This window comes from Curcuma longa, chromosome 11 (assembly GCF_044706935.1).
Source record: "Curcuma longa cultivar G26 ecotype Majalengka, Jawa Barat chromosome 11, ITB_CL_G26_1.1, whole genome shotgun sequence".
In the NCBI taxonomy this organism is placed as follows: Eukaryota; Viridiplantae; Streptophyta; class Magnoliopsida; order Zingiberales; family Zingiberaceae; genus Curcuma; species Curcuma longa.
Window position 1 is genome coordinate 29218546 of NC_133871.1, and position 26053 is coordinate 29244598.

At 37.0% G+C, this 26053-nt stretch overlaps 3 protein-coding genes across 8 annotated transcripts in view; 2 read left to right on the plus strand and 1 right to left on the minus strand.

Moving 5' to 3' along the window:
- The window catches only part of LOC141842089 (aspartic proteinase 36-like), a 13775-nt gene extending 6655 nt beyond the window's left edge, over nucleotides 1-7120 (plus strand). The window contains exons 3-12 of the mRNA XM_074730305.1: nucleotides 1205-1632; nucleotides 1735-1891; nucleotides 3969-4051; nucleotides 4147-4243; nucleotides 4376-4448; nucleotides 4591-4776; nucleotides 5010-5134; nucleotides 5349-5450; nucleotides 5572-5669; nucleotides 6510-7120. Of these exons, the coding sequence (XP_074586406.1) occupies nucleotides 1205-1632; nucleotides 1735-1891; nucleotides 3969-4051; nucleotides 4147-4243; nucleotides 4376-4448; nucleotides 4591-4776; nucleotides 5010-5134; nucleotides 5349-5450; nucleotides 5572-5669; nucleotides 6510-6678 (1518 nt within the window). The 3' untranslated portion in view covers nucleotides 6679-7120. The remainder of the gene's footprint in view (nucleotides 1-1204; nucleotides 1633-1734; nucleotides 1892-3968; nucleotides 4052-4146; nucleotides 4244-4375; nucleotides 4449-4590; nucleotides 4777-5009; nucleotides 5135-5348; nucleotides 5451-5571; nucleotides 5670-6509) is intronic.
- Nucleotides 7121-9914: 2794 nt separating this feature from the next.
- Nucleotides 9915-11622, plus strand: LOC141842091 (uncharacterized). The gene is made up of 2 exons (XM_074730307.1): nucleotides 9915-10426; nucleotides 10571-11622. Exons 1-2 carry the CDS (start codon nucleotides 9938-9940, stop codon nucleotides 11531-11533), a joined length of 1452 nt encoding a protein of 483 aa, XP_074586408.1. The 5' UTR covers nucleotides 9915-9937; the 3' UTR covers nucleotides 11534-11622.
- A 1131-nt stretch (nucleotides 11623-12753) lies between these two features.
- On the minus strand, nucleotides 12754-26009 carry LOC141841720 (transcription initiation factor TFIID subunit 4b-like). Of its 6 annotated transcripts, none has more exons than XM_074729910.1 (15): nucleotides 25543-26009; nucleotides 23104-23253; nucleotides 22892-23000; nucleotides 21595-22232; nucleotides 20970-21065; nucleotides 19947-20816; nucleotides 16854-16972; nucleotides 16692-16779; nucleotides 16444-16579; nucleotides 16277-16332; nucleotides 16148-16204; nucleotides 15925-16068; nucleotides 14069-14134; nucleotides 13704-13959; nucleotides 12754-13176 (listed from the first exon to the last, which is right to left on the minus strand). In XM_074729910.1, exons 2-15 carry the CDS (start codon nucleotides 23140-23142, stop codon nucleotides 13007-13009), a joined length of 2844 nt encoding a protein of 947 aa, XP_074586011.1. In that variant the 5' UTR covers nucleotides 23143-23253; nucleotides 25543-26009; the 3' UTR covers nucleotides 12754-13006. The 6 variants fall into 6 exon arrangements, with proteins under 6 accessions (XP_074586011.1, XP_074586012.1, XP_074586010.1 ...); XM_074729911.1 differs by having other exon boundaries at nucleotides 16854-16969; nucleotides 19947-20819; XM_074729909.1 differs by having other exon boundaries at nucleotides 19947-20819.
- Nucleotides 26010-26053: the final 44 nt, after the last annotated feature.

A 26053-nucleotide genomic window follows, 5' to 3' on the forward strand; every position in this document is an offset into this window, starting at 1 on the left:
ATATGAGATATGACGAAAGAGTTTTTTTAATTTCCAAGTTAAGGGTTTCTCAAATTCCACTTCCCTTCCACCATTTATTATAGTCTGTAAAGGCATGAATTGATGAGAAAATGCGCGACTAATTACCAAGTTAAAACTTATTTTATTCTAGGACTTCAAACTAATTATAAGTTGAGTCTTGGAATCAACAGTTTACTATTATTCCAGACCTGGATTATATGCATGCTCATAATCTGTTGAAACTATGAGAAAATTGGATTTATGTTGAAGAATTTACCATTTCCATATTGTCAAGTTGTTTCCTTTCAAAATGAGTCAACTTATAAAATGCAAGTCATTAGAAAAAATTCTCTGTTATGCAAATCATGCAACAGGATAAGAAGGGGTAATGGCTAGTTGAAATTTAAAGATTTGTTTATTCTAGATAAATTTAATAGTCTAGTGGCTATTTACCAAGAATAAATCAAATACCTTGTATTTTCTTGTTTTTCATCCCAATCCTTGAATAATTTGGAACTATGGCAATGCTTGTGGCTATTTGAGTATTTGGTGATGGTTTTCTTATTGAAAATTGGTTTGTCTTTTCGGAAGTAGGATGCTACAAAGTTCTGGTGGTGAAATGTATCACAGTCTAACTATGCTTGTGACTATTTGAGTATTTGGATATGGTTTGCTTATGGAAAATTGATTTTTTTATTAGAAGTACAATGCTTTAATGTTCTCTAGAAGGATGCTCATATGTTAATACTTCATTCTAGTTTGTTCTTTTATCAAGTAAATTATTCTTTTTTTAAGAAAACCCTCTTATATGATACAGATGTTAATTTTTAGGTGTTCCATTCTCCTTCAACAAGTGAACTGAACATTTGCACATCAACTGAATTCCACTTCAGTTAGAATTTTTCTTAGATTCTACGTTGTTAGAGTTCCTACCCATGTACTTATCACACATACAACTGTTGTGCATAATGTTTCCTATTCCAGTTGATCTTTATACTTCAATAAAATACTTTAATAGAGTTGGAAATCTATTGTTAGTGCACTATGCAACGGAGTTTATTGTTTTCTTAGCTCATTAACTATATGGTGCAATGGCTGTTTAACCTGGCATTTGTTTGTTACATTTTAACTTGGTCTACCGCCTATCCAATAGCAGATTTGGTCAATGTTTCTTCTCATTTACATTTAAACTCTTGTTCTGTAGGACCCAAGATTTCAACCTGATTTATCAAGCACATATGAACCCGTAAAATGCAGCGTTGCTTGTACCTGTGACGAGGACCAAAAGCAGTGTACTTATGAGAGACAATATGCTGAAATGAGCTCGAGTAGTGGTGTGCTTGGTGAGGATCTTATATCGTTTGGAACAGAAAGTGAACTTAAACCTCAGCGTGCTATTTTTGGGTGTGAAAATTCTGAAACTGGCGATTTATTTAGTCAACATGCTGATGGCATAATTGGTTTGGGCCGAGGACAGCTCAGTATAATGGACCAGCTTGTTTCAAAGGGTGTTATTGGTGATTCCTTTTCTTTATGCTACGGCGGGATGGATATTGGTGGAGGTGCAATGGTCCTTGGTGAGATAACTCCACCTACTGACATGGTGTTTTCTCCATCAAATTCTGCTAGAAGGTATGGCATATCTGCATCTATATGAATAAAAAACATTAGAATTTCTCTCCATATACATTTAATACATCTCCCAGATTTTTTTTGATCTCCGGATGGCAACAGTCCATACTACAATATTGAGCTCAAGTCAATAGATGTGGATGGTAGGCCACTGAAACTAGACCCAAGGATATTTGATGGCAGGCATGGCACAGTCTTGGATAGTGGAACCACATATGCATATCTGCCCAAAGAAGCATTTTTGGCTTTTAAAGATGCTGTAAGTTTCTTTGTACCTTTCTGTCTTAACATGTTTTATTTGCACAAGTAACAATGATAGGTATTGGATATTTCTAGTATGTTACAGTTGAAATCTGTGAACTTACTGGAATTGTGATTGTTTAATTATATATTTTTTCATTATCCAATAATGTTTAAGATGTTATGGGCACATACTTAAGTATGCACTAAATGCCTCAATTAGGTGATATGAAGCTATGATAAATACGTACATTAATAGAGGAAGAGAGAGACCAAAGAGACTTGGTTAGCAACGATAAAAGAGGATAAATTTCATTTAAATATAGATGATGATATAATAGGTGATCGAACTCAATGATGCAAGAGGATTCATATAGCCGACCCCATTTAGTGGATTAAGACTTGGTTGTCGTTATTGTATTATGCAATAATGTTTCTTTTTGGAAGTTGCAATAGGGGCATTACCGTATCCATATATGTTGAACTTATTGGGGAATTTAATGGTAGAAAATTCTTATTGAATAGTTGGGGTCGGCATTGAAACTTAAAAGTTCGACTTTCTAACTGAAGAAAATATGGGATGGTCGGAAAACAATATTGACTATATCATCAACTCCCACAAATAAAATTTGTCCTATGCAATATACTGCTGCTTTCTTCCTTTGCTGATTTCCTCTAATATTCTATGGCTCATATTGACAATTTATCTTCAATATGATTAATCTTTTGTTTGATTGAACTTATCATTAACACCTAGAAGCACAATCATAATGCCGCCTCCCTGTTTAGAGTCATTAGTAATTGTTTGTAAATGTTGTATTAGCCCAATTTAGTAGCTGGGCTAAAATTGAAAATTTTACAATATGATCTTACAGCACTACAGGCAGGTAGTATCCTTTTGGTAGCTCAGGTTCCTATAAAAAACTGGGAACTCATCCACTTCGGGCCAAATTTGTTCTTAGATTATGGAATTGGAGTCTACTTTTTAATATGGAAAAAGAACCATGGCCTTATAACCTGTTGCAATGGGATGGTGCAGGTATCTTATTTGAACTCATTTCCTTTTATCTGGTTAGTTAATAGGGTTAATACCTGTAGATTATGTCAATATCTAAATAACTCGAATAACAATACTAGTTTAAACAATAAATGCATAACAAAATATGCTAGAAAGTTTAACAAAAGATACTAAACTCCCTTTTACTGGTGATGGTTGCTAAGGAATCAAAAAATCCTTAATCCTACATATCTGTACACGTGAGTTATATGCTTTATTGGCCTATTCTGGTTTGGCTTCGTGGTAGTTCTAGAGCAGGAAACAAACTGAAAGTAATTTTGTCCCAGTCGGTCCTCCAGTTTTCTTCCTATGTGTCAAAAACTACATTTTGCTAATGGGAATCAGATCCAGGTGGTTCTAGCAGGAAATGAATGAATTAGCTATAGTTTTCTGAATTTGGTTATTGAATCTACGCGATGTAAAGGAAACAAAAGAAGAGAGGGTAGAAGAAGAGAGATAGAAGGAATTTGAGAAAAAAAAGAGTAGAGATTTTAGAGAAGAATAAGAGAGGAGACTAGAAATCTGTACATTTTTTCATTTTAATATCATTGTCTGCTGCCTACTGTAATAACTATTCCCCTGTTCCTGATAAGACAACTGAAGTTTTCATCCTACAAATCCAACAGCATATCTAGTCACAAGTTTATTCTATTCTATTAAACCAAAACTAGTTCCAGGATGCCGTCTTGTACTGACAAATGCAGCTTTAAAGAGCCAAGACAATTAATTTAACAAGACATTAATTGATTCAAACATTATTCATGGGTGCCAATTCCAATTGGTTCTGAGATACTCAAAAAATAAAACTTTACTCTTTCCATGTCACACTGAAGTAAGCATTTGTTGAAGGTACTGAAGTAGTGATACTAAAATCTGATCCTTATGTTACAGAATAGTGAAGAACTTTTCTGAATTACCTGCCCATCAGGATCATCTATTTGTTAATGCAAATGTTTTTTTATTGAAGAGAAGCTATACAACATTTGTATGTATGAAGAACAACATATTTGTTGAATTAATATTAATTCGCATCTCACAGATCATGAGCAAGTTACATTCTCTTAAACAAATACCTGGACCTGATCCAACTTATAAAGATATTTGCTTTTCTGGCGCTGGAAGGTATCATAGACATTTTATTTAGAAATTTATTGTGCTTATAAATGTGTGATACAATTAGTAATGCATTATATTCAATATCTTGTAACTATTTTCAGTGATGTCTCTCAACTGTCAAACATTTTCCCAAAGGTTCATATGGTATTTGGTAATGGAGAAAAGCTATTACTTTCACCAGAGAACTACTTGTTCCGGGTAAGTATGGTAATATATTTATGAAAATATTATCTTCTTAGCGAGCTTTGCTGGTTAAACCTTTTTCCTGCACTTTTTTGTGTTTTCCCAACCTAATTTTCCTGCACCTTTTTGTGTTTTGCCAACCAAAAGCATTCAAAGGTTAGCGGTGCTTATTGCCTGGGAGTCTTTCAGAATGGAAAAGACCGGACGACACTTTTAGGGGGTACGGCAATTGTTTCCTAAGGCCTTTAGTTAATAACACTTGCTTTTGTTAGCTTCATTCCTCTTCCAATGTAATCAGCATTACTTCTTTACTAGAAATAACATCTCATATTTAAACTTCCTATATCTTGTTCCTGTTGCAGGCATTATTGTTAGGAATACATTGGTCACTTATGACCGTCAGAATGAGAAAATTGGATTTTGGAAAACCAACTGTTCTGAATTATGGGAGAGATTACATATTGGTGGAGCCTCATCACCGGCACCTTCACAGTCACCAACTTCCACCATATCTGACTCACCTGCTCCTTCTCCTACTGTTTTACCAGGTAATAAAGCTATCTGCTTTCAGGCTAGTCACTGATGATTATTTTTTGTTTACATTTATTTAAAGATCTAGGTAAATTACTAGCTTTAGAGTTGAAATCAAATATTTTCAATACAGATTTAGCATTGTAAATCTAGTTGAATTATGTCCATGTTTGAGCATATTCTATCAGAAAAAGTACTTAATGCTGCAAGTAAATAACATGGGTTTCTCTTGATTTTTCACTCTGCTCAGATCACTTCAAAATTGGGCTTATAACCTTTGATATGTCTCTGAACATTACATATGCTGAACTATTGCCCCACAAAAAGGAACTACCAGGGCTAATTGCGCATGAATTGGGGGTGAATACAAATCAGGTAAGAACAAACTTTTAATTGATATCTTAAACAGTGATATTGCCTGTACAAGTTTAGGGCACAAGTTGGCAATTTAGTCTAGTAGACTAAACTACTACTTGATTTTGGTGACTGGAGGCCTGATATTGCCACACTCGTCAAGAATTGGGTTTTGCTAGATATTATTATACTTGATTCCCTATGTCAGCTGATGCAATAATTTATTGGTTTTCAGGTTCATTTGATAAATATTACAAGTGAGGGAAACACTACCCGAGTAAGATGGGAAATTATTCCAGATGGGTCTTCCAATTACTTTTCTAGTTCAACAGCCATGGTAACACTTCTCTTTATAAACTTTTGGGAGGATCACAGTTATAACTCCTCTGACTTCTCTTTATAAACTTTTGGGAGGTTCACATGTTATAACTCCTCTGACTTTGGCTACTAAATTGCAGAACATTATATCCCGGTTAACTGAGCATCAAGTTCACCTTCCTGAAAATTTTGGAAGTTATCAGTTGGTTGAATGGAATATTGTGCCTCCTTCAAGAAGGTAATAAAATTTCTAGTTAGTTGGCTTTTCTATTGTTTTCGCTTCCTTTTTGTTTTCAATTATACAAGAAAACTGAGAGGCCTAGGGAGGTGAACTTTTTCGCCTACAAATTCTTGGCTAGGTTCTTGTTATTTTTATGGGCAAAACATTTGACTGTCAAATATTGTAATATCCATTTGTAAATATGATAGAAATAACTTTCCTTCAGAATACTTTGCCTTTTAATTAGGTCATTATGTTGCTGTCCATGATACCAAGTGATCCAATTAGGGATACATTTTTAAGATTTGGTATGGTCGTAAAATTTTGTAGGTTTACCACCCTATCCCATGATTCTCACTGGAGGATTAGGATTCCCTTGTTAGTTTTCATGCAATGCAGGATTCCACAAGTGTCATCCACTACCATTATTAATTCCCTAATCACCTTCAATAGGTTGCATCAAGCAATCCAAGAAAAATCAAGAAATAGGACCTCAGAAATGTAATTAGGTGCATTTGCTGCTAGTTTAATTGATTGATTGATGGTTAACATGCCATAAGTGGATCTAATTATTAGTTGGTTGATAATTTTCTATTCTGGGACCATACCAGGTTGGAAGAGATTGTATCCATTTTTTTGAGTTATTTGACCATACAAGCCTAAAGCAATACAATCATCTCTGACTGAATTTCTTTGATCAAGTTATAAATGTCTGACTCTACAAAGACTTTGACTTGTTCTATGGTTCATCTTTATTCTCTCTTCCAGTTAGTTTGGATTGGTGGAGAACTTTATCGATTTTGAACATCCGCTGAAGATTTTCTTCTATTATCCCTAACTCGTGGTTCTACAATGCAGAACATGGTGGGGAAAGCATGCAGTGGCAATTATTGCAGGAATATCACTTGTGATTTTGCTCAGTTTCTCGACCCTCTTGGTGTGGCACTTCTGGAGACGGAACAAAGGGTTCAGTACATATAGGCCCGTGGATGCACCTGTTCCTGAACAAGAATTGCAACCATTGTAATGCATGCAGCCCGATTCAATTGATCTCTGTGCCATCCTTATTGCCAATACTACTCAAAACTGTCATCAGGTAAGCTCACACGTTATAGTAGCAAAGGAGAGCAGGTTGATTGCCATGCAGGTGTTTCAAAAGATACTGCAGCGACATCAACAATCTGCGTTTATCTTATGTTTTAAGAGGACGAAGTACATAAATAAGGGCCCATCATAGTCTCTAACCGACATTTTTTTTGTCAAGAAATGTAAGCTCATTCAATGACTCGGCATAAAGTGAACTAGAACAGAGTTCCTAAAGGCAGGTTATCTCTAGATACTAGTGGTCTGTTTTACTTGTGTGATTAAAGAATCGTAATCAACATTTACGTTGTCCTATTCTTGTGTATAACGCTTGCAAGAAGCAGACATTTTGCCATAGACCTCTTATTGGAATGCCTTCTATTCAACATACTATCACATGTTGCAGGGAACCTATAGCTGAACCAGAGCATGGAAGATGAGAACTGAAATTGGCAAGAGGCTATCATCACTTGGGAGTGAAGGTTTGCTGGAATGTACGAGGTCAATACATATACATAAACTGTAAAAGTTTGCATGCATGTATATGCATTAGTGCCATCTAGGAATAAGCCACATTAGTGAATTCATCAACCTTTACTTGCTCGTGTGATGAAATGATCGTAGGCTTTGCTTTTACCACACACAAAAAAAGTGAAGAATATCTATGGGTTTTCGGATCAATTTCATTGATCTATATTTAATTTTAAAGGTGACTAATTCTATCTCTATAGATTGTTATTGAACCTTGGTCCAATCTATCACATTGTTCATTATTCTCCACCAACTCGATGCCAATTGCTAAAATGCATGCTTCAAAGTGCGGCAGAGGATACGTCTCGATCCATGCCATCGCTTTGCTTTCTCATCGTTAAGTCTCCAAAGAAGGGAATAGACAAACATAAAGGATAAATTGAATGAGTCAAATAGACTACAGTTTTTAAACTATAGGGCTTGCATGGAACCATTTATATGTGCTTTGGTAGGGACAGAAGTAGCGTGCAGAGGCCCTTGTACCTAGTAGAAAATAAAATTCTAAAAAAAATGATAAATCAGTTAGTCTCATGGACTCAATCCCTGGGGTGGTCGGTTCGGTCCCATGGAAGTTTCCCACCGACTACTTGTAAAGTATGATTGCGTTTTATTTAGAAGAAAATTCTTGTAAATACATCGTAATTGGGGATTGAACTTCGGATCACAACTCGAATGTTTACAAGCCATGACAGAAAATAAAATTCTAATTCTCTAATATGGGCAGCTCGCACTGATTTTGCGGTTCCATTTGTTTCAATTCCGGCCCGGTTCATCAGGACAGGACCGGCTTGCTTCACCATGCTATACAAGAAGGCTTTAATTGCATCGAACCGAGTGACCCACGAATTTATGGTGCACTGAACCAACCTGCCGTAGCGGCCAGGGTTTGTAGTTTGACCGATCTGAATACGGTCTAAATTCCGGTCCCCACTTCGATGCCAGCTGAAATCAATACATACGATTCTAAATTAATATTAATTCACCTTATTACAATAAAAAATGGTTTTTCCAAATTATAACTAAAAAGTAACTAAACTTCGAAGCTGGACTGAAAAATATAATAACTAGTTTGAAAATGATTTAGCCATTATAACCATGAATCTTAATGTAATTATCATTTAATCACGACAATATTAATTATTTAGTGGTCGTCACCATAAAATCAGTTTGAATGTGATTTTTTTAATTTATATTATAAAATCCCATTTTTTAAAAATAAATATTATTGACGACATATCAACCAACATATGGAAAGGGCAGCGTAATAACTATGAAAAGAGATTGAAACAGTAATGGACCACTGGAGCCGATGGCTGCCCTCAGGCTCTCCTAAAGTTTACTTTTCCCTATAGTTTCTAGATACGATCATATTAAAAAATTTTGAAATTTTATAGTACATCATTAATAATTAAAAAAATATTTAAAAATATCATTTATATATACGACATTACATATGATATTATTATCTATATAAATTTAAATTAATTAATATTTTAATTATCATTTTAATACAGTAATACTATCATAAAATGGAATATAATAATAATAATCGTATTCAACGATAGAGTAATTGATCACGACAAATTAGTGAAAGGATCTGATTGGATTGGTGGCCGTGGCACAGACGACACGTAGGACTCACATCGAGTGGTGGGGCCTCCAATTACACACATCTTATCCATGCATCCATGTTCCGGTTGTCACACCACACGTGCAACCCACATGCATGATCTTGCTTGTATTTGCATAGATACGATCGTTTATTTATTTTATGAGAGGAAATTATTGAACAAAAAGTAGTAATTAAATTATTATTATCAGTGCAAAAATAACATCTATTTTTTCCAAAAAAAATTTATCAAAAAGATCTTCTTTCATCATCGATCCATATATAATTATTCAATTACTCTCTAATATTATTTCTATTATTATCTTTACAAATTACGAAATCATATATATTTATATATATTATAATAATTATGATTTTACAACTGCTACAATATATATAAATATTAAATAATCATGTCAAATTCATATTATTTCTATAAAAAATATAATCCGCCACCCCAACAGTTTCACACGGTTGGATCCATGATTATATGTGAGGAGATAAATCTAGAAGCTACAGTTGGCCACGACGGAGGAGGACATTGTCTTAGCTTCGCTGAGAACCCTTGCCCATTTCTGCAATTCTACTTCATCGTAACCAACTCAACTATGTCCTGCAGACCCAAATTCGCATTATAATAATTATAATTTTATAACTATTATGATAATTATAGCAATTATAATTTTACTAAATAATAAATGAACATGATTGAATTTGTATTTTGACAACTATAAAATCATAATTACTATAATATAAATATTTTTAAATAAATTAAATATATATTATAAAATTATAACTACGATAATATATATAATAGTTGCAAAACCCCAGCTACTATAACACACCTAAATAATTTAAAATTTAGATGAAAAATAGATCAGATTTGGAAAAAATAAAGTATTATTCATAGGTGCAGCGATGCAGTCTTCAGTCCGAACTTAAAATTATCGGTAATTACTTTTACGTCCTCCAGAAAATTGAGCTGAGAATTTAGTGTCTGCTTGGCAATAACATGTTAAGAGCACCTTCGGTCCGCGGGGAACGAAGACCAACGCGGCCGACAATGGAGAAGAAACAGGGATTCTTCTCGGTGCTGGAGGAGGTGGTGATTCAGGGCCTATCCCCGGCGAGGCCGCGTCCGAAGAGCCCGTCGGCGAGGAGCCAGTACTCTTCGTCCGCCACTCTGCGCTTCCTCCCGCGGCGGTGGCAGGGACACGGTCGGCGGCAGCCGGTGGAGCAGCAGTGGCTGGAATTACAGCTGATCGGACGATCGGCGGCCTTTCGTCCCGGAAGGGTGGTCCTTGCTCCGCTCGCGGAGGGCCCCCAAAGCGACGAGCCGGAGGGCGCTGGTGGTTCGCGGAGGGAATGGTGGGGGCATTGGGTCTGGGACCATCTCGCCCGGCAGTTCTCTGTTGCGTCCTCGGCCCCCGCCACGTCGTTCCGCCGCTCCGACCTCCGCCTACTTCTAGGAGTCATGGCGGCGCCGCTCGCCCCTGTTCACGTCAACGCTGGCGATCCGCTCCCCCACCTCAGCATCAAAGATACTCCCATTGTAAGCCTCGATCTCGACCTCTCTCTAGTGCTGTTAATTTCACCGGTCTCGTTGCTTTGTTTCTCCGTTCTAGAGCAAAAACTCCAATTTTTATGCTTTTTTTTTTGACAAAACCGCTCTCATTCTTCGCTTCATTCTGATCAGGAAACATCGTCGGCGCAGTACATCCTGCAGCAGTACACGGCCTCCTCCGGCGGTGCAAAGTTACAAAGCTCCATCAGGAACTCTTACGCCATGGGCAAAGTGCGGATGGTGGCGTCAGAGTTCGAAACAGCCACCAAACTGGTGAAGAACAGCGGCGCTTCGATCCGCGCGATCGAGTCCGGCAGCTTCGTCCTCTGGCAGATGGCCCCCGAAATGTGGTACGTCGAGCTCGCCGTCGGCGGAAGCAAGGTCCACGCCGGCTCCAATGGCAAGCTCGTCTGGCGGCACACCCCTTGGCTTGGCTCCCACGCCGCCAAGGGCCCCGTCCGCCCCCTCCGGCGTGCCCTCCAGGGGCTCGATCCACTGACCACGGCGAGCATGTTCGCCGGCGCACGTTGCATCGGCGAGAGAAATATCAACGGGGAGGATTTCTTCGTGCTCAAGCGCTGCGCGGATCCACAAACTCTAAAAGCCCGGAGCGACGGCCCCGCCGAGATCATCCGCCACGTCCTCTTCGGCTACTTCAGCCAGCGAACAGGCCTCCTGGTTCACATCGAAGACTCCCATCTCACGCGCATCCAATCCAACGCCGGCGGCGACGCCGTCTACTGGGAGACCACCATGGATTCCTTCCTCGACGACTATCGCCCGGTGGAAGGCATAATGGTCGCGCACTCCGGCCGATCGGTGGTTACTCTGTTCAGGTTCGGCGAGACGGCGATGAGCCACACCAAGATCAGGATGGAGGAGGCGTGGACCATCGACGAGGTGGCATTCAACGTCGCCGGCCTGTCGGCTGACTGCTTCATCCCTCCGGCAGACATAAGGCGCGGCTCCATCAGCGAAACCCGCGAATTCCCCCACTGCGAGAGGAGCAAAGCAGCAAGCAACCGCGCGAAGGTGGCGGCGTCGGATAAACACCAACGCGCAAGCGAGGCGATCGTTTGGAGGGTCGAAGTTTAGCATTCAGTGCAACAAATTAAAAACTGGATTAATTGTTCATTCTGCGTGCTAGCTAGCTACTGTTGTTCATGCACTAATTCCTACTTACTCACCCCTAGAATTAACACAGATCTCACTTGTTTAACTAAGCTTCTGCACGACTGTTGAGCTTGCGCATGTTGACGAAGAAGGTGACGCCATGGAAGAAGAAGAAGAAGACAAGGTCGAAGAGACACTTGAGCTAATTGTGCATGTAGCTCTTTTTCTTTTAGTAGCCATTTGAATCTTTACTCGTCCTTTTCCTCGGTGGCATCGTGTGCTTCTGATCGCACTATAAGTTTTTTTAAAAAAAAATGGTAAGAATTTATTGCTTGTTCACTTCATTGTGGAATTCGTCTTCCAACACTCCCATATTGCTTCGACTTCATCAAAATTTAGTTATTATCCGTTTCAATAATTTTATTTCATCGTAACCATGTCAATTATGCCCTGAAGATATTTATTGCTTGTTCACACAGATTCCTCACCTCGTCCTCTGTTAAGCAAGCAAGGAAGCTTTTTCAGGACTTCTTTCGTTGATATTTCTTAATTTTACTTTAGTTCTTCCATAAACAAGATCGAGTGCGTATTGAATATCATGAAGATCTCGAGCGACGACAGGAATTTAGTAGGGTCGGTGGCATTCAATGATCATTCGCAATGTTTCCCATCACTCCTACAATTGTGATGATGCATGCTTTGATATTGCCAGACCTTTTGTCTTCAATCATCGACCTACTCTTTCGATCACTTCAACTTCCAATCATAAAAAAAAAAAAAATTATAATCTCAGTTAGTCACATTGACTTAATTTCGAGAGTGTCCGATTTAGTCCCACGAAAATTTCTCACCGACCACCAGGATAAATCGGAAAGTGCACGCAGCGGCCAATCCAGATGCTCAACATCCTTTAATTACGATATCCATTTGGAGGAAAATTCCTATACAAATACGCCGTAACTGGAGATCGAACCGCGGATGCCTGGATGACAACCTAAATGTCCTACCACGGCACCATAGACCCGGGGACAATTTCCAATCATATATAGCACGCACAGAAGGTAAATATGATTTACTATTTAATATATAATCTAATAAATATAAGCAACAAAATTACAATGCGATCATTTTAAATAATGATTTGATATTATTAATTAGTTGCTCTAGCAAAGTTTTTATTCTCTAAAATGATTTGTGATAGATCTCATTTCATGATTTCTGCCCTGAAATACATTTTACAAAAATTGATTGCACAAATGACTAATGATCTCTCTCAGAAGTTGACAGTAAGCCTATACAACAAAATCCCATTACAGAGTTTAGTCAGTAACACACATTTAACTAGAAATTTTGAGTGCAGAAGAGCCGAAACAACCACAATTGATTGTTGTAGAAACATCTGAAACTCGCGAAGAAGAAACATGAAAATTCATCATACATGAACTTCACCCTAGCCTAGTCTGCTGGAGAATCGCCGGATGGTTTCTCATACAGGCGATAAATCAAAGATGATTTGGACATCTGTGGTTCCTTCTCAAGGGCTGCAATCACATCTTTAACACAGATGTTGCGTGCGATTTTTGGATGCGCCAGGGCACCATTCCTTCCAAATCTCCTCACACCACCTGCAACATCAGATTTTCAAGTAAATGACAAGGACAAATCATGCTACCTCAGGCTTCCATGTAATAGAAACTCTTGCAATGATACAATACGCTGAGCTGCAATGAATAGAACTAGTAACATTGTTTTATTAGTGTTAGATCAAAAGCAGATACGGAGGCTACTAATTGATCTGACTGAATCTATATACGAAGTTGAATCTAAATTGCACCATTATATGGGGTAGTGGAGAGTACAGACTTGAGCAGTTTCATTTCTACCCAAACCAGATCTTAGACTGAATCAGTCAAATACAATCCAGGCAGAACATAGAGAGTAACGTTTTATTACCTGCTTCGCCTGCGGAATCAATTGGCCTATTACCAACTCAGACCATCCAAATTCAATCCTTGAAGACTATTTAAATTATCAGAATATGAAGTAAATGTTTTTGTTCATTGCAAGATCAAATTGATCCACTAATACTTCTATACACTTGGGATTGAACACAAACATAGAGATATTGTGTTGAGTTAGGTAGCAGGCTTACCAGATGTTGGCATGGAAGAGCCTTTCTTTTCAGATTCGTGTTTTTCTCTTGAACCTATTCCCAAGTTCAGTGAAGAATTGCTGCTTGCACTTTTACCTAGCTGGGAAGCAGACGCCCCGTCAAAACCTTCACGTTTTTGACGAGCTTGCTCAGCCATGAGTTGCCACTTTGAAAGCATATCATCTCCGCCAACAGCGGCTCGAGCTGCCACATTTGCAGCTGTTGTTCTCAGTTTATCATCTTCTTCTTTGTTAACCTGCTCAAACAACAAAGAAATTACAGGGAAAATGGAAAAAAAAACAACAAAGTAATTATAGGGAAAATGAACAAATAACAACAATTATTCAACAGAAGATCAGTGATACCTTAACGGCTTTAGAACGACCGTCCTCTTTGTCCTTTTCTGCATCAACTGCTGTGTTTCCGTCCATCTGCAATTACATATTTATAAATTATCATATACTTTGTAGTGTCCATCTCAAGTCACGTATCAAGTCAAAAAAGGTAAAAGGCTATTTTAAGTAGTCAAAAGGAAATAAATGCAGGAAATATCTTCAGATTTAAGCAAATTCAGGAAGAAAGTCAGATGCCAGTATCTACATGGAGCAATGCTTGATTCACGTACTGCAAGGTGTATAGAAAGGAAAAATTTTACGAGCTTGCTGACAAAGAACCTAGTTGTTTGCACATGATATTCATATATAATAGGAAACAAGATAGCTTAAGCCAAATACAAAGATTATATTCTTAATAAACAAGAGTGAAACAAGAATGAACAAAACTCACACCCACTGCAGATTGACAAATATAGGAAGCATAGAGAAACTGTTTCCATGATGATTAGCATACAAGTATCTAGAATAATTAGTCCAAATAACTTGAATTTATTTACTCGAAATTGTTTAATGATTATTATCGTACACATGAATATTGTGCATAAGGATTCCACTATGGCTTGAAGATTTCCCAACATTTTAACAATTTTACATTCAATTATGGAACATAACAAAGTACTACATCTGATCATCATCTCAAACATACCGAATGCATTTTTATCTTTTTATATACTGAAAGAAATGTCTATTGAGTCATCATCTTCCAATTTATCTAAATTTGCAATGTATGATTTTTTTTACTTATGAAATACCATGTGTCATAACCTTTAGGTTTAAGAATTGTCTGCATGGCATACATCTATTAAATAAAGAAGTTATCTTCTTCTATTTCTATTGATGGATTGACTTTTCAATTTCTTGTTACAACATTGCTTTATGGTATCAACTTTTATATTTTTCATATTTAAAGTTGTAATACAATTGTATTTAGTTGAAGTTCTAGAATGATTCTTTGAATAAGGAATGATACCTCAAGCTTAAATTGATATTGGGATTGAGATCAAATAGTCAAAGAATCCAAGTATCAATCATATCGGATTGGTAGGAATTCTGATTTCTTAGACAACCATTGTTGATAACAATCCAGCACTACGATCCATAATTAGCATTGGCTGATTTTGCCAATGATGGGAAAACCATGAGGAGCTCTATTTTCTTTTCTAAGTTTTTCAATGATAAATGATGCATATATTTACCTTGATTTCTTGAACCAAAAATGGAGATTTTTTATTTTATTTAATTTTCAAACGGTGGCAAAGCTACAATGTATAATTTTGAAACCCTACATGAAGGGTCAATATACATACAGACATTCAAAGAGCATACAGGACAATAGCAAGCACTGGCCCAGGTGCATCACAATTGCCAATTCACTTTACACATCACTTGGACACTTCCTATAAAAACTGTGAAAAAGAAGGATGAATTTCCTTCTACTGAAAAGTCATACTAATCTTGATATTGTCATATCATAAGCTTATCCAACCTAATAAAGATAAGTTGGCACTCCTTTTCATATTCTATCCTAACCTGCATATGAAATCACATTTTAACTCTGGTTGTTTAACTTGATTCTTATCTCAATTTCTGAATTTTCACTCTAATTTAGCCTTCAGGCTCTACAACAAGAGAATCAATGAAGTAATGAAATCATGTAAATTAAATTAGAAGCGACATTACCACATTGTCAAAGAAACTTTTAAATCATCATAAGGTCAAGTTATGTGATAAAGGATAATACAAATCAAATATGAACTTAACTAAATCTACAATTGAGGAAAAAAAAATCAACAAATAACTAGCAAAGAGGACCCTTATCTACTCACTTCAGTTACTTTCCTATGTTTTTCAGTCTCTTCAACCTGCTTTTTTTCACACTCTTCCTTAGCTTTCTGATTCATTGAAAAAATCTGTTGTCGAACATCTGACGTGATCACAAATCGATGCCTAGACTTTTCGAAATCAACTCTCTGAGAGAGGGAATAACAAATCTCACGATAGATGATGGGAATCAAAAATATAACCAAGCAAGTCCATGATTAGACTTACCTGTTTTGACAGTCTTATCAGATAAGATATCAACCCCTTCAAACGTTCCTCAACACACTGGCAAGTAATGGGTATTATAAGTACATAGATCACCTCCAAGACAATGCGGATGATATAGACATGCATTACCATTGATAGACAACGCTCTACATCACCACCAATAGTATTCAAGCCACATTTCAACACTGCAAGTAGCATCACAGATTAGAAGTGCCGGACAATTATATCTTCCTAATATGTAAAAATGGTAAAACCGTAAAAGAACATTAATTTCATCAGGTCGAAGATGTAATAACTGATATCTGATATCATTTTCTGAAGGGGGGCCTTCTGCAATATTAACCTGTCTTCTTCTTCTTGTACAACCCTTCGAGTTGCTTCTGAAGCTCGACTGTCTTCTTTCGGGCCCGATAACAGCTGCTCTTCCTCTTCCTATTGAATATTCAGAAATACTCTAAATATAAAATTGGAAACATTGTATCAATATGAATTTGTAGAAAGCTGCTATTTTTTCTATAAATTAAACAAAAGGACAGGTTCATACCCTTAAATTAACTCCACTAACAGCAGTAACATCATTTAGCTGTTCAATGCTTTGATCAAGAGAAGTACCAGCAGTCTTCTGCTTCTTGCTGATGGCATAATAGAATTTGCAACTTATAGTTCTAGACATGCTCTTTGAAAAGAGTATGGTTATGAGGTTAACCTGGACATTGGCGGAGATGAACCTAGTGCATCCAAAGGTTTCTTCTGCCCAGCAGATGGTTTCTTTGACGGAGTTTTTGTCATTGATCCAGGCGGGGTTACAGTTGCAGAAGTCACCTGCTGCAAGTGAATCTACATTAACATTCATCAAAAGTAATGCATGCATTTTATAACGAAAGGTAAATTTTAGAAGGCATTTTGTGGAAATATTGCAAAATTTAAACTATTGAGACACATTTTGACAATAATCAAAGTTGAGGGACATGTCAAAAAAAAACCTTTTGAGGGTAGAATAGAATTGCCTCAAAATAAAATGTCAAATGGTAAGCCACAGTCTTATATGAGCATGCTATATTGCATTCAATATCCAGGGAGAACATGTAGTTAAAAATGCGCTTTCATTGTAGCTTTATGCCAATGTAAAACACTTTGGTACTTGGCTGCGCAACAAGTACCAAGTTAAATGAGACACATGGTGAGTTGGTAGCACTAAGCAAAAAAGCTGGTTTGTTACTTATTCTATTAGGAACTACAGACCTTTTTATTTCATCATATTCATGGATTTATGATCATGACTGAGAAACTAAATCTATTCCGAAGAAAAGGGATGAATATCCACCAAGAGAAACGATATTCTATAAGCCTAACTTGACCTAAAATTCACTTTCAAGTTAATTGGTTGAAGATGGAAAATAATCATTCAGAACATTTTTGTAAGATAATTATTTTTTTCCTTTCTAAATTCTTTCAAGGCTATAAAATTCCCTGCCTGTTCCTTTCCTTCTCTGCACCTCCCTTGCATTAGCAAACTATCTCCCTCACCTTTGCACCTCCCTTACAATAGCCTTCCCTCCCACAACTTGCTTCCAGAAAGGGATGATTAGAATGGAAAATTCAGAGTCTTAATTCTCTAAAAAGAAGGAAACAAGGCATGCACTGGAAGGGAATACGATAAGCTACCTTCCCAACACATGAGGTATGCCTTGTTGATCATAAACAAGCCCACTGCTTTCAGGCCCTTATGTATCGATCATTTTCATTACTTTCTTTGACCAACAAAGTGGACATGAATGGAACAAAAAAACAACAACTAAGGATGGCATGTGTTCTTGTGCCATGATGATCAACTTCATTTTTTCAATGAAGCTTATGAGTCTTGCAAGCAACAAATTTGCAGTTTTCATTTGGTTATACACTTGTAGTGACTTAAACTTGATAAGGCACATGATGACTTTGGCAAATCTTTTAGATGAACCTTTTCCTTCTTTATCCTAGCTAATTAAATTGCAGAGGTTGATTCTTGCAGGAAAGGATCACCAGCTAAAGCATTTAAATGATTGCCAATGATAAAGGAGTTAGGGGCGCAAAATCAACTAAGAGGATTGTCAAGAAATAGCCCTAAAGAGAGAGTAATGGTTAATTATTAAGCACTTTTGGGCATAAGATGAATGGGGCAAAACAATCAATCCAAATTATGAGATTAAACATTGCATCAGCAAGTGAATGTTCCACTGACGTGTTTCCTTTGTCAGAAACAATTGGTAAAAGAATCATGGGTAGGGAAATGATTGCCTCTATTTGTGGAGAAAAAAAAGTGAAGGGGCTCATTTAGCTTCTGCCCAACAGAGGCCAAAATGAACTAGCTTGTTTATCTTAGTATTATTTTATTTTATTAAAAAAATAAAATAATGAATTTTTCTCATTTTTTTCCTAGCCAAGGAAACGACGGGAGAGAAAGTTTTATATGTTTTACCCTTAAGGACACAATGAGGGAAATTACTCTTATCATTTCTCTTATAGACTTCCTATCCCTTTCAACATTTCTTTCTCCCTCATTTTCTAACCCACCTAGGAAACATAAAGTGAAGCACCAATATCATACATACACAAGTGTCACTATAAATATGCAAAGAAGAAAGAACTTATCAAATACAACTATCTACACTAATGTTTATATGGTCATAAGCTAAGTATAATGTTATCATGTAGATATTCATTTTCATCTGGTAGGATGACTCACCAATTTCAAACTATAGTGAGTCATTTGTCTTTTTTGTTGCTAATCTTCTCTTCGTTGCTAGTTGGAGGTATTATAATATGTCACAATTTATGGTCACATAGAAGTTGATGTAGATACCCTTATTTAATAGTCATCCCTTTGTCTTCTAGGGCGTCTGTGTTTGTATTATTTATAATGTCTGAATGAATTTGTAATTTTTCTAGTTGGATTTGTATTGTCATCAAGGTGTGTCTCCCACTTGAGGTATTACTTACAAATTTTATTGTAATTATAATAAATGAAAATTACACATCTTAGTTAAAACTAATAAAATGAATTTGAATCATGGAGGATAATTTGATTCTTAATTTTTTTTTCAGTTTCAGAAAATTAGTTTTCACTTTTGTCTGGATTTTTTTTTCTAGAAAATGAGAACAAAAACTAAGAAAAGTGAAAATTTTCACAAACCAAACAGAGCCTAAGGATTCCACTAAAGGTTCATACATGGAGGGTGAGTCGAAGCATAATATCAAATTGGAATGCGCCATCAATGGACAATATGTAAATATTCTTGTACTGCCCTTTGCTGGTCCAAGGGACATAAGAGGCTAGCTTACACGAATATAAGTTAGTAGCACTCTAATCTAGTTCAATACTCAGTATTTTTAGAATGTCACATGGTGCCTTCAAAAGTCCTATAATAACACCAGTTCCCATATGAGTTAATTATTTGCAGTACAAACGTTTTCTAGTTTAATGCTCTTGTTTTTAGCATGTCATGTGGTGCCTTCAAAAGGCCTATACTAACAGCAGTTCCCAAATGAGTTAATTGTTTGCAGTATAAATATCAGAGACTCAAAATTAAACTTATTTTGCCTAAAGTATTTTTGGAATTATAACAATGAGACTCCAATCATTATTTTATCCAATAAACTTCATATATATTTTTTATTTATTATCATGAAGAGTTGATTATCATTTTTATTCAAGTTGTCATCTTTTTTTCTCTTGGTTCTTAAAAGAACTGCATCAAAACATTGAGTTTTGAACAAATTTTGGCATTTTCCACACAACTATGAATTTGCAACTGCTAACCTGAGTATTCTGATCTGCTTGGTTAGGTACTGAGCCTGAAACCTGATTTGTTCTCGCCATACTTGAGCCAAATGCTGAATTCCCTTGGTTCAAATGTGATATGCCAAATGAAGTGGTCTCTGAAGATGAAAACTGAACCTTAGGAGGTTCAGATGATTGATCAACCACCTCTTGATTTACATAAGAAGTCGACTGCAATCCACTACATTTTTTATCTTTGTTTGCTGACATCTGCCAAGCAATTGAGTTATGTAGGGAGGTCGAATGGTTTGCCAAGGAACCAGTCTGCTGTCTCTTGGTTTCACTATTAGAACTTTGTTCATATGCAGGCATTCTCATTGTACTCATGGGCTGAGTTGGTCTTATTAGCGTTGAAACAAGTCCCTGAGTATGTGAAACTGGTCTTGGATGTGAATCTAGATTGGGTCTGAGAGAAGTTGAGGAGCTCATAGATGGCCTAGGATAGGCATGGGTATTATAACTATTAGTGCTACCGGACACTGAAATAGATGATTGCAACTGCTGTGGCCTGTTAATTGATTGTGTTGAACCCATCAATCCATCCCTTTCAGAACTGGACATATTCATACTGCTAGAATAATTTTGCACACGATGAGGACCCTTCCCATTTGATCCAATCCCAACTTCTCGAGGACCTTTGCTAGGATGCAAAGCGGGAACATGAGGTTGACCAGGAGAAGATGCAGGGACTTTAACATTCTGAGATGGTAAGGAGTGGAGTGCTGGAAATGATTGAGCTCCAGCTATCTGCTGTGTACCACCAGGAGAAACTTGCTGAGAAGAAGCTTGAACTGGTAATGAAAATAGATTTGTATTTGACAGTGCATTCTGAGAAGCCTGCGCCTGAAGCTGCTGAGAAAATCAACAGAAAGAAAGTTGCAAATAAAATAGACAAACATTAAAAGGCAATGATCTGTACAGAAAGCTATTTCTCTACACAATTTTTAACGTTCATTAGCATCAAAGAATAAGAAAATTTTTAGAGATGTCTTTGATAGTTACCTGCATTTGTGCCTTTTGAGCAGCCTGTCTAAGCATCTGATCACCAACTATCTTCCTTATCACTCTCAAAAAGTCCTCTTTGCTGACTTCGTTATTCTAGAAAATACATTGCAAATTTAAGTATGTTTTTCATAACTAATCAAATTGTGTGAATCTGGTTCCAGCATGTAATTTATTACAACATAACAAAAGATCATCTAAAATGGTAGTCAAACAAAGATTTGGAGTATAAGAGGAAGTTCTGAAAAGTTACACGTAAAGGTAGTTTTAGTCGACATATTCCATGATCTATACAACAGGGATTTGGAATTGAACAAGTTTATGTGAAAAAGAAAAAACAAAAGACTCAGGCACATTTGATTGATATAAGAAAAACATGTCCTTTCCTGTTAGCTGTCTCCAAGTATTGTATCCTATCAATTGACTTGTTACATGATATGAACCTACATACCACTCCCTCCAACCATAGTACAACTCAAACTTTCCTATTGCATTCCCAGCAAATTCCCAAGATGTTGATCCTGCAACTCCTTTATTCATCCAAATCATACACGTCCTATAGCACTAGTTTTTGATGGTTTCTTTAGAATAGAAAATATTAGAATAGCTTACAGAATTGCAATACCCTGAGTTTGTTAAACAAAGAATGCATCTGCATGGATCTGTCATTGTCAAGCTGAGGGTCTAAAATTGGAATCAGCATGTGGAAAGGTATGGACGAAGCAGTTTTAGTTCTTCTTAATGCCATGTTTGATTGACTAGAAGTGGGTGTTTGTCGGCTATTTGACTGCTGCATAACGTGTTGTTGGCTCTCAGAAGGCTGAGCAGCTGCATTTGCTATGTTAGGTGTTTGTTGAGTGTTTGACTGCTGGGCAATGTGCTGCCGCTGCTGCTTCTCAGAATGCTGGGCAACATCCAGCTTTGTGTCTGCGATTGTATCCAAGACTGGTATATTACTTTGCTCAGGTTCCTTGTCAACAGGTTTAACTGAATTATCTTCTGACTGTTGCTGACAGTTATTTGAATGTGTAACCTCTTGCTGAAAAGTCATCTGGTCTTGTTCCGATAGATGATTGAACTGTTCCACTAGAGGTTGAATAGAACTTGTCCGAACCAATTCTCCCCCAGATGAATGCTGCTCCAATGATTGTAAAGGTTGGTTTTGTTCGTTTTGTTCAATCTGGTCATCTCCTACTTCACTGGGTGTTTTCCACTGTCTAATTACTTGTTCAGATGCTGAACTACTTGCTTGCGTCAACACACCTGATGAACACACAGCTATGGTAGAAGTTAAAAGAAAAATAGGTAATATCTGCTACATAAACTTGAAAATTAGATTTTGTCATACACATTCATTGATCTGCTGTATAAACTTGAAAATTAGATCTAGTGATGCACATTTGAGAAAAGGGACCATATCAAAACATTTTCCAATAGAATAGACAAAATCAGAGAAGCTACAATGATTCTATAAATAACTTGGTGATGACATATTCGGGATACACATGATGAACCAGTGAGCCATTCCAAACTAAGACATTGAATAAGGTGCATAGCATGAATTGTTGTGGTGATTTTTTGAATGTGAATCATATTAAATTGTGAAGCTTGACATAAAAAATATGAAATATATAAAAAGATTCAACACTGATCAAAATAATTTTAATACCCCAAACATGGAAATTAAAATAATATTCCATTTGATAGCATAATAATATAGATGGAGTAAGTCTATGTTTATTCATAATAAGAATATATAGGTATCGTAAATTGATAATATATAAATTATTATTAATTTCATATCCTAAATTGATAATATAATAAATTATCATTTATTTCACATAAGTAGCAATAGTATAGATGAAGCATTTGGTCATGTAGGCCAAGATGCCAGCGCCCGTGGAAAAAGATAAGGGACCTACTTGCATCAGGATCCAAGGGTGGAGCAACCACAGCTGGATCACCGCCAATATCACGGTTCAATGCTGCTGACAAGGCCTCAACATCAGCACCAGAATGCATGCTCTCATCCTGTAAATGCAATCATAAATTTCTCCCTTTTCATGACACACAGAAGACCTGACAAATTCGAGTTGCAAACTAAGCCCATTATCAACAGGACAAGAAGCAATACCTCATCCTCTTCAAGAAGCTTCATGATCGTAGGATCCATGACAGGAAGGTTTTGGCTGTTGACCGGCAGAAACTTTACAAAGCACAAGATGTTTGCAAGGAGGAGGCACAATTAGCACATTAACTGATCCAATCTTTTGCTTCTTGAAAACTAAGTTCAATCAATGAGACAATATTAATTAAGAGGTAAAAAATAAGCATATTTACTGGACTGAAGCCTAGAACAGGTTGACGACAAATCCAGAAGATAGCTTCTCAGTAACTATCAAAATACTACTATGAAAGCAACAAAATTAAATCTCAAATTCAGTTAAAGAATATGAACCAAATAATGCTACTTGCAATGACGCATCTTGAAACAGCCCCTTAGTCTTGAGCAACGGATACAATTCTGCAACAGATCTACATTCTTAAACAACAATGATCAAATGTGATAAACCAAAAGGAGGCTGCACCAAGCACAGCCATCAGAAGCATTCCTTCACCCACCTCAAGGTCATCATCCTCAAAACCACCTCCAACAACTTGGCCATTATCGGCACAGTTAGGACTAGCCATTTTGATGTCAACATGCCCCTCAAATTTAAGTGCACCTTAAGCAATTAAGTCATTGAGGTCCACATTCTTGGCTAGAGATTCAACAACAGAGGAGACAAGACTCCCAGCTACTAGGTCCACCCAATCTCCTCATTGTTGCCTCTTCACCAAACACAATTACTGAAGCAATTGGGTCGAAGGAGATTTGAGATGTTCTATATAGGAAGCTAGAGTGACACTAATATTTTCAAAAGCTTAAATAGCACAAATATCCTTGGCAAGATGGATGTCTATTAATTCCCATCAATCCAGCAAACCCTCACCAACATGGACGACAACAATTACTCTCACTGAATGCTACCCTTCACAATGACGAGGAATCACCTAAACCATGGTTTAAAATCTGGCACCAAGTCAAGCGACATGGTTGAAATGTAAGCTTATGATAAATCCGAAACTCAATACCACTCAGTATAGGTAGCATAACATTTTAGATGTGACACAAAGTCGAAACTTACCTATATAGCTTTCTTGTTTTCTTTTTCTTATTCATCTCCTAGATCCTTCAATCTCCAATTTGCCACCAAAACCATACGTCGAAACACCGACATGGCAACAAAAGAATATTATTCCAGTCAAAGATGAAACTTGAGACTACTCAATATTTTGAAGCTTGATTTAAACTACTATAATCACACCCTTTCTATTTCGTCCTGGTGCTAGTCTTGGCTAGGCTCTCTTCTAAAATGCTTACCTTCTTGTCCATCTAGACACTTAGCGCTACCAGAGCAATAGAAGATTATATGTGTTCCTACATCCATCCCCTTCCTAGAAGGTATACTGAGCAACAATTATGGTCTCTCTCTTTACAAGATCTTCACATTAGTCTTTGTTGCATAGCTAATCATAATTCCTATGTAATTTTTTTAATCTTCATTAATTCTTATATGAACATAGAAAATTCACAAAACTTATGAGTTCTCCTTTGTTGTAAAATTTGAGAAAGTCGATCACAAAAAAGTGTTCTAAGAGAAGAATATTTCAAAGAAAAAAAATCAACAATACTTGAAAAATTTTGTTAGGAAAAGCAAAGTAAATATTAATAGAGATTAAATTATTGATACTCAACAAATGTGCCATGAGAAAATAACAATTCATCTAATAGAAGAAGTATAATACCATTCTAAATGGGACTTATGATTCTATTGTTGTATATCATGGAGAAAATCTGAAAATTCTACTACTAAATTGGAACTAGAACTATTAAATAGTAGAAGAGAATTTTCAACTGAAAGAAAATTTTTGAAAAAGATCACAAGTGAAATCACGAGAATATTTATTTTAACAGATGTAAAATATATTATTCTCGACATTGCATAATTTTTCTCCCGGGTGTGGTATCAAACAAGTAACAAATTTTTGTTTTTCAACACAGCATATACAATTCAAAGGTCCTTACAATAAAATACAAAAGGTAATTCAAATTTATTGATACAAAATAAATAGTACAATGATCCTTTACAGGGGCCATATTTTGAAAAGCATTATGATCGTTCCTTTGCTGATGGCCTCAACAACTTATCACTCAATACAAGTGACCGGACAATCATTCATGCACTCACCCTCATTCTAATAAACACTAATATCAATTATGGAGCAAAAGGAAGTTTAATCCTCTAATAAACACACATTAACTCCTTTCACGTTTGTTCAAGAACACAATATCGGCAGACATTTTTTGTTATTTTTTATTTTCCACTTAAACTATCTCCGTTTCACCTCTACTTACTTCCCTTCAAATAGGACATCAAAGTGAAAAAATTAAAAGAGAAAAAAAAACATGAAAGTTCAAATTTGTAAAGGAAATGATTTCCAATTTTGACGCATTCAAGAGAATACCTACAATAATGAAGCGGGAATTCACCGCAATCTAAAGGCACCGATAACTCCAGTCAACACTTGGGGGACTCGGGAAGAGCCTCTACGCACTCAAGCAATTTCTCGGATGAGTAAGTCTATTAAGGGAAGGCGAGGAGGCAGCGTCCGGGAAGGGGGTTGCTGCAGCCCGCTGGGAGAAGGTTGCTTCCTTACGAGAACCGGGAGAAAAATTGCACAAGGTCCAAGGAAGAAGGGAGGGCAAAGAGATGGATCACAGAAGGGGGCTGAAGCGGCCGATTGGAAGAAGTTCGTGGATTGGAGACCTAGCGAGAGTTGGAACGGCGATGAGGAGTAGGGAGAGGACGAAGCGGCGGGGCGAAAGGACGGCGGGGGAATCTCCGATCCCGGAATAAAACAGGGGCGGGTGCGGATGACCTAGCGCCGAATCCGGGATCGGGCAAGGTTTCGATCGCCGGTCGGGAAAGCCGACTACCTTCGCATCCGTCGCCGGAGAAGAGGAAAGAGAGAGAGAAGGC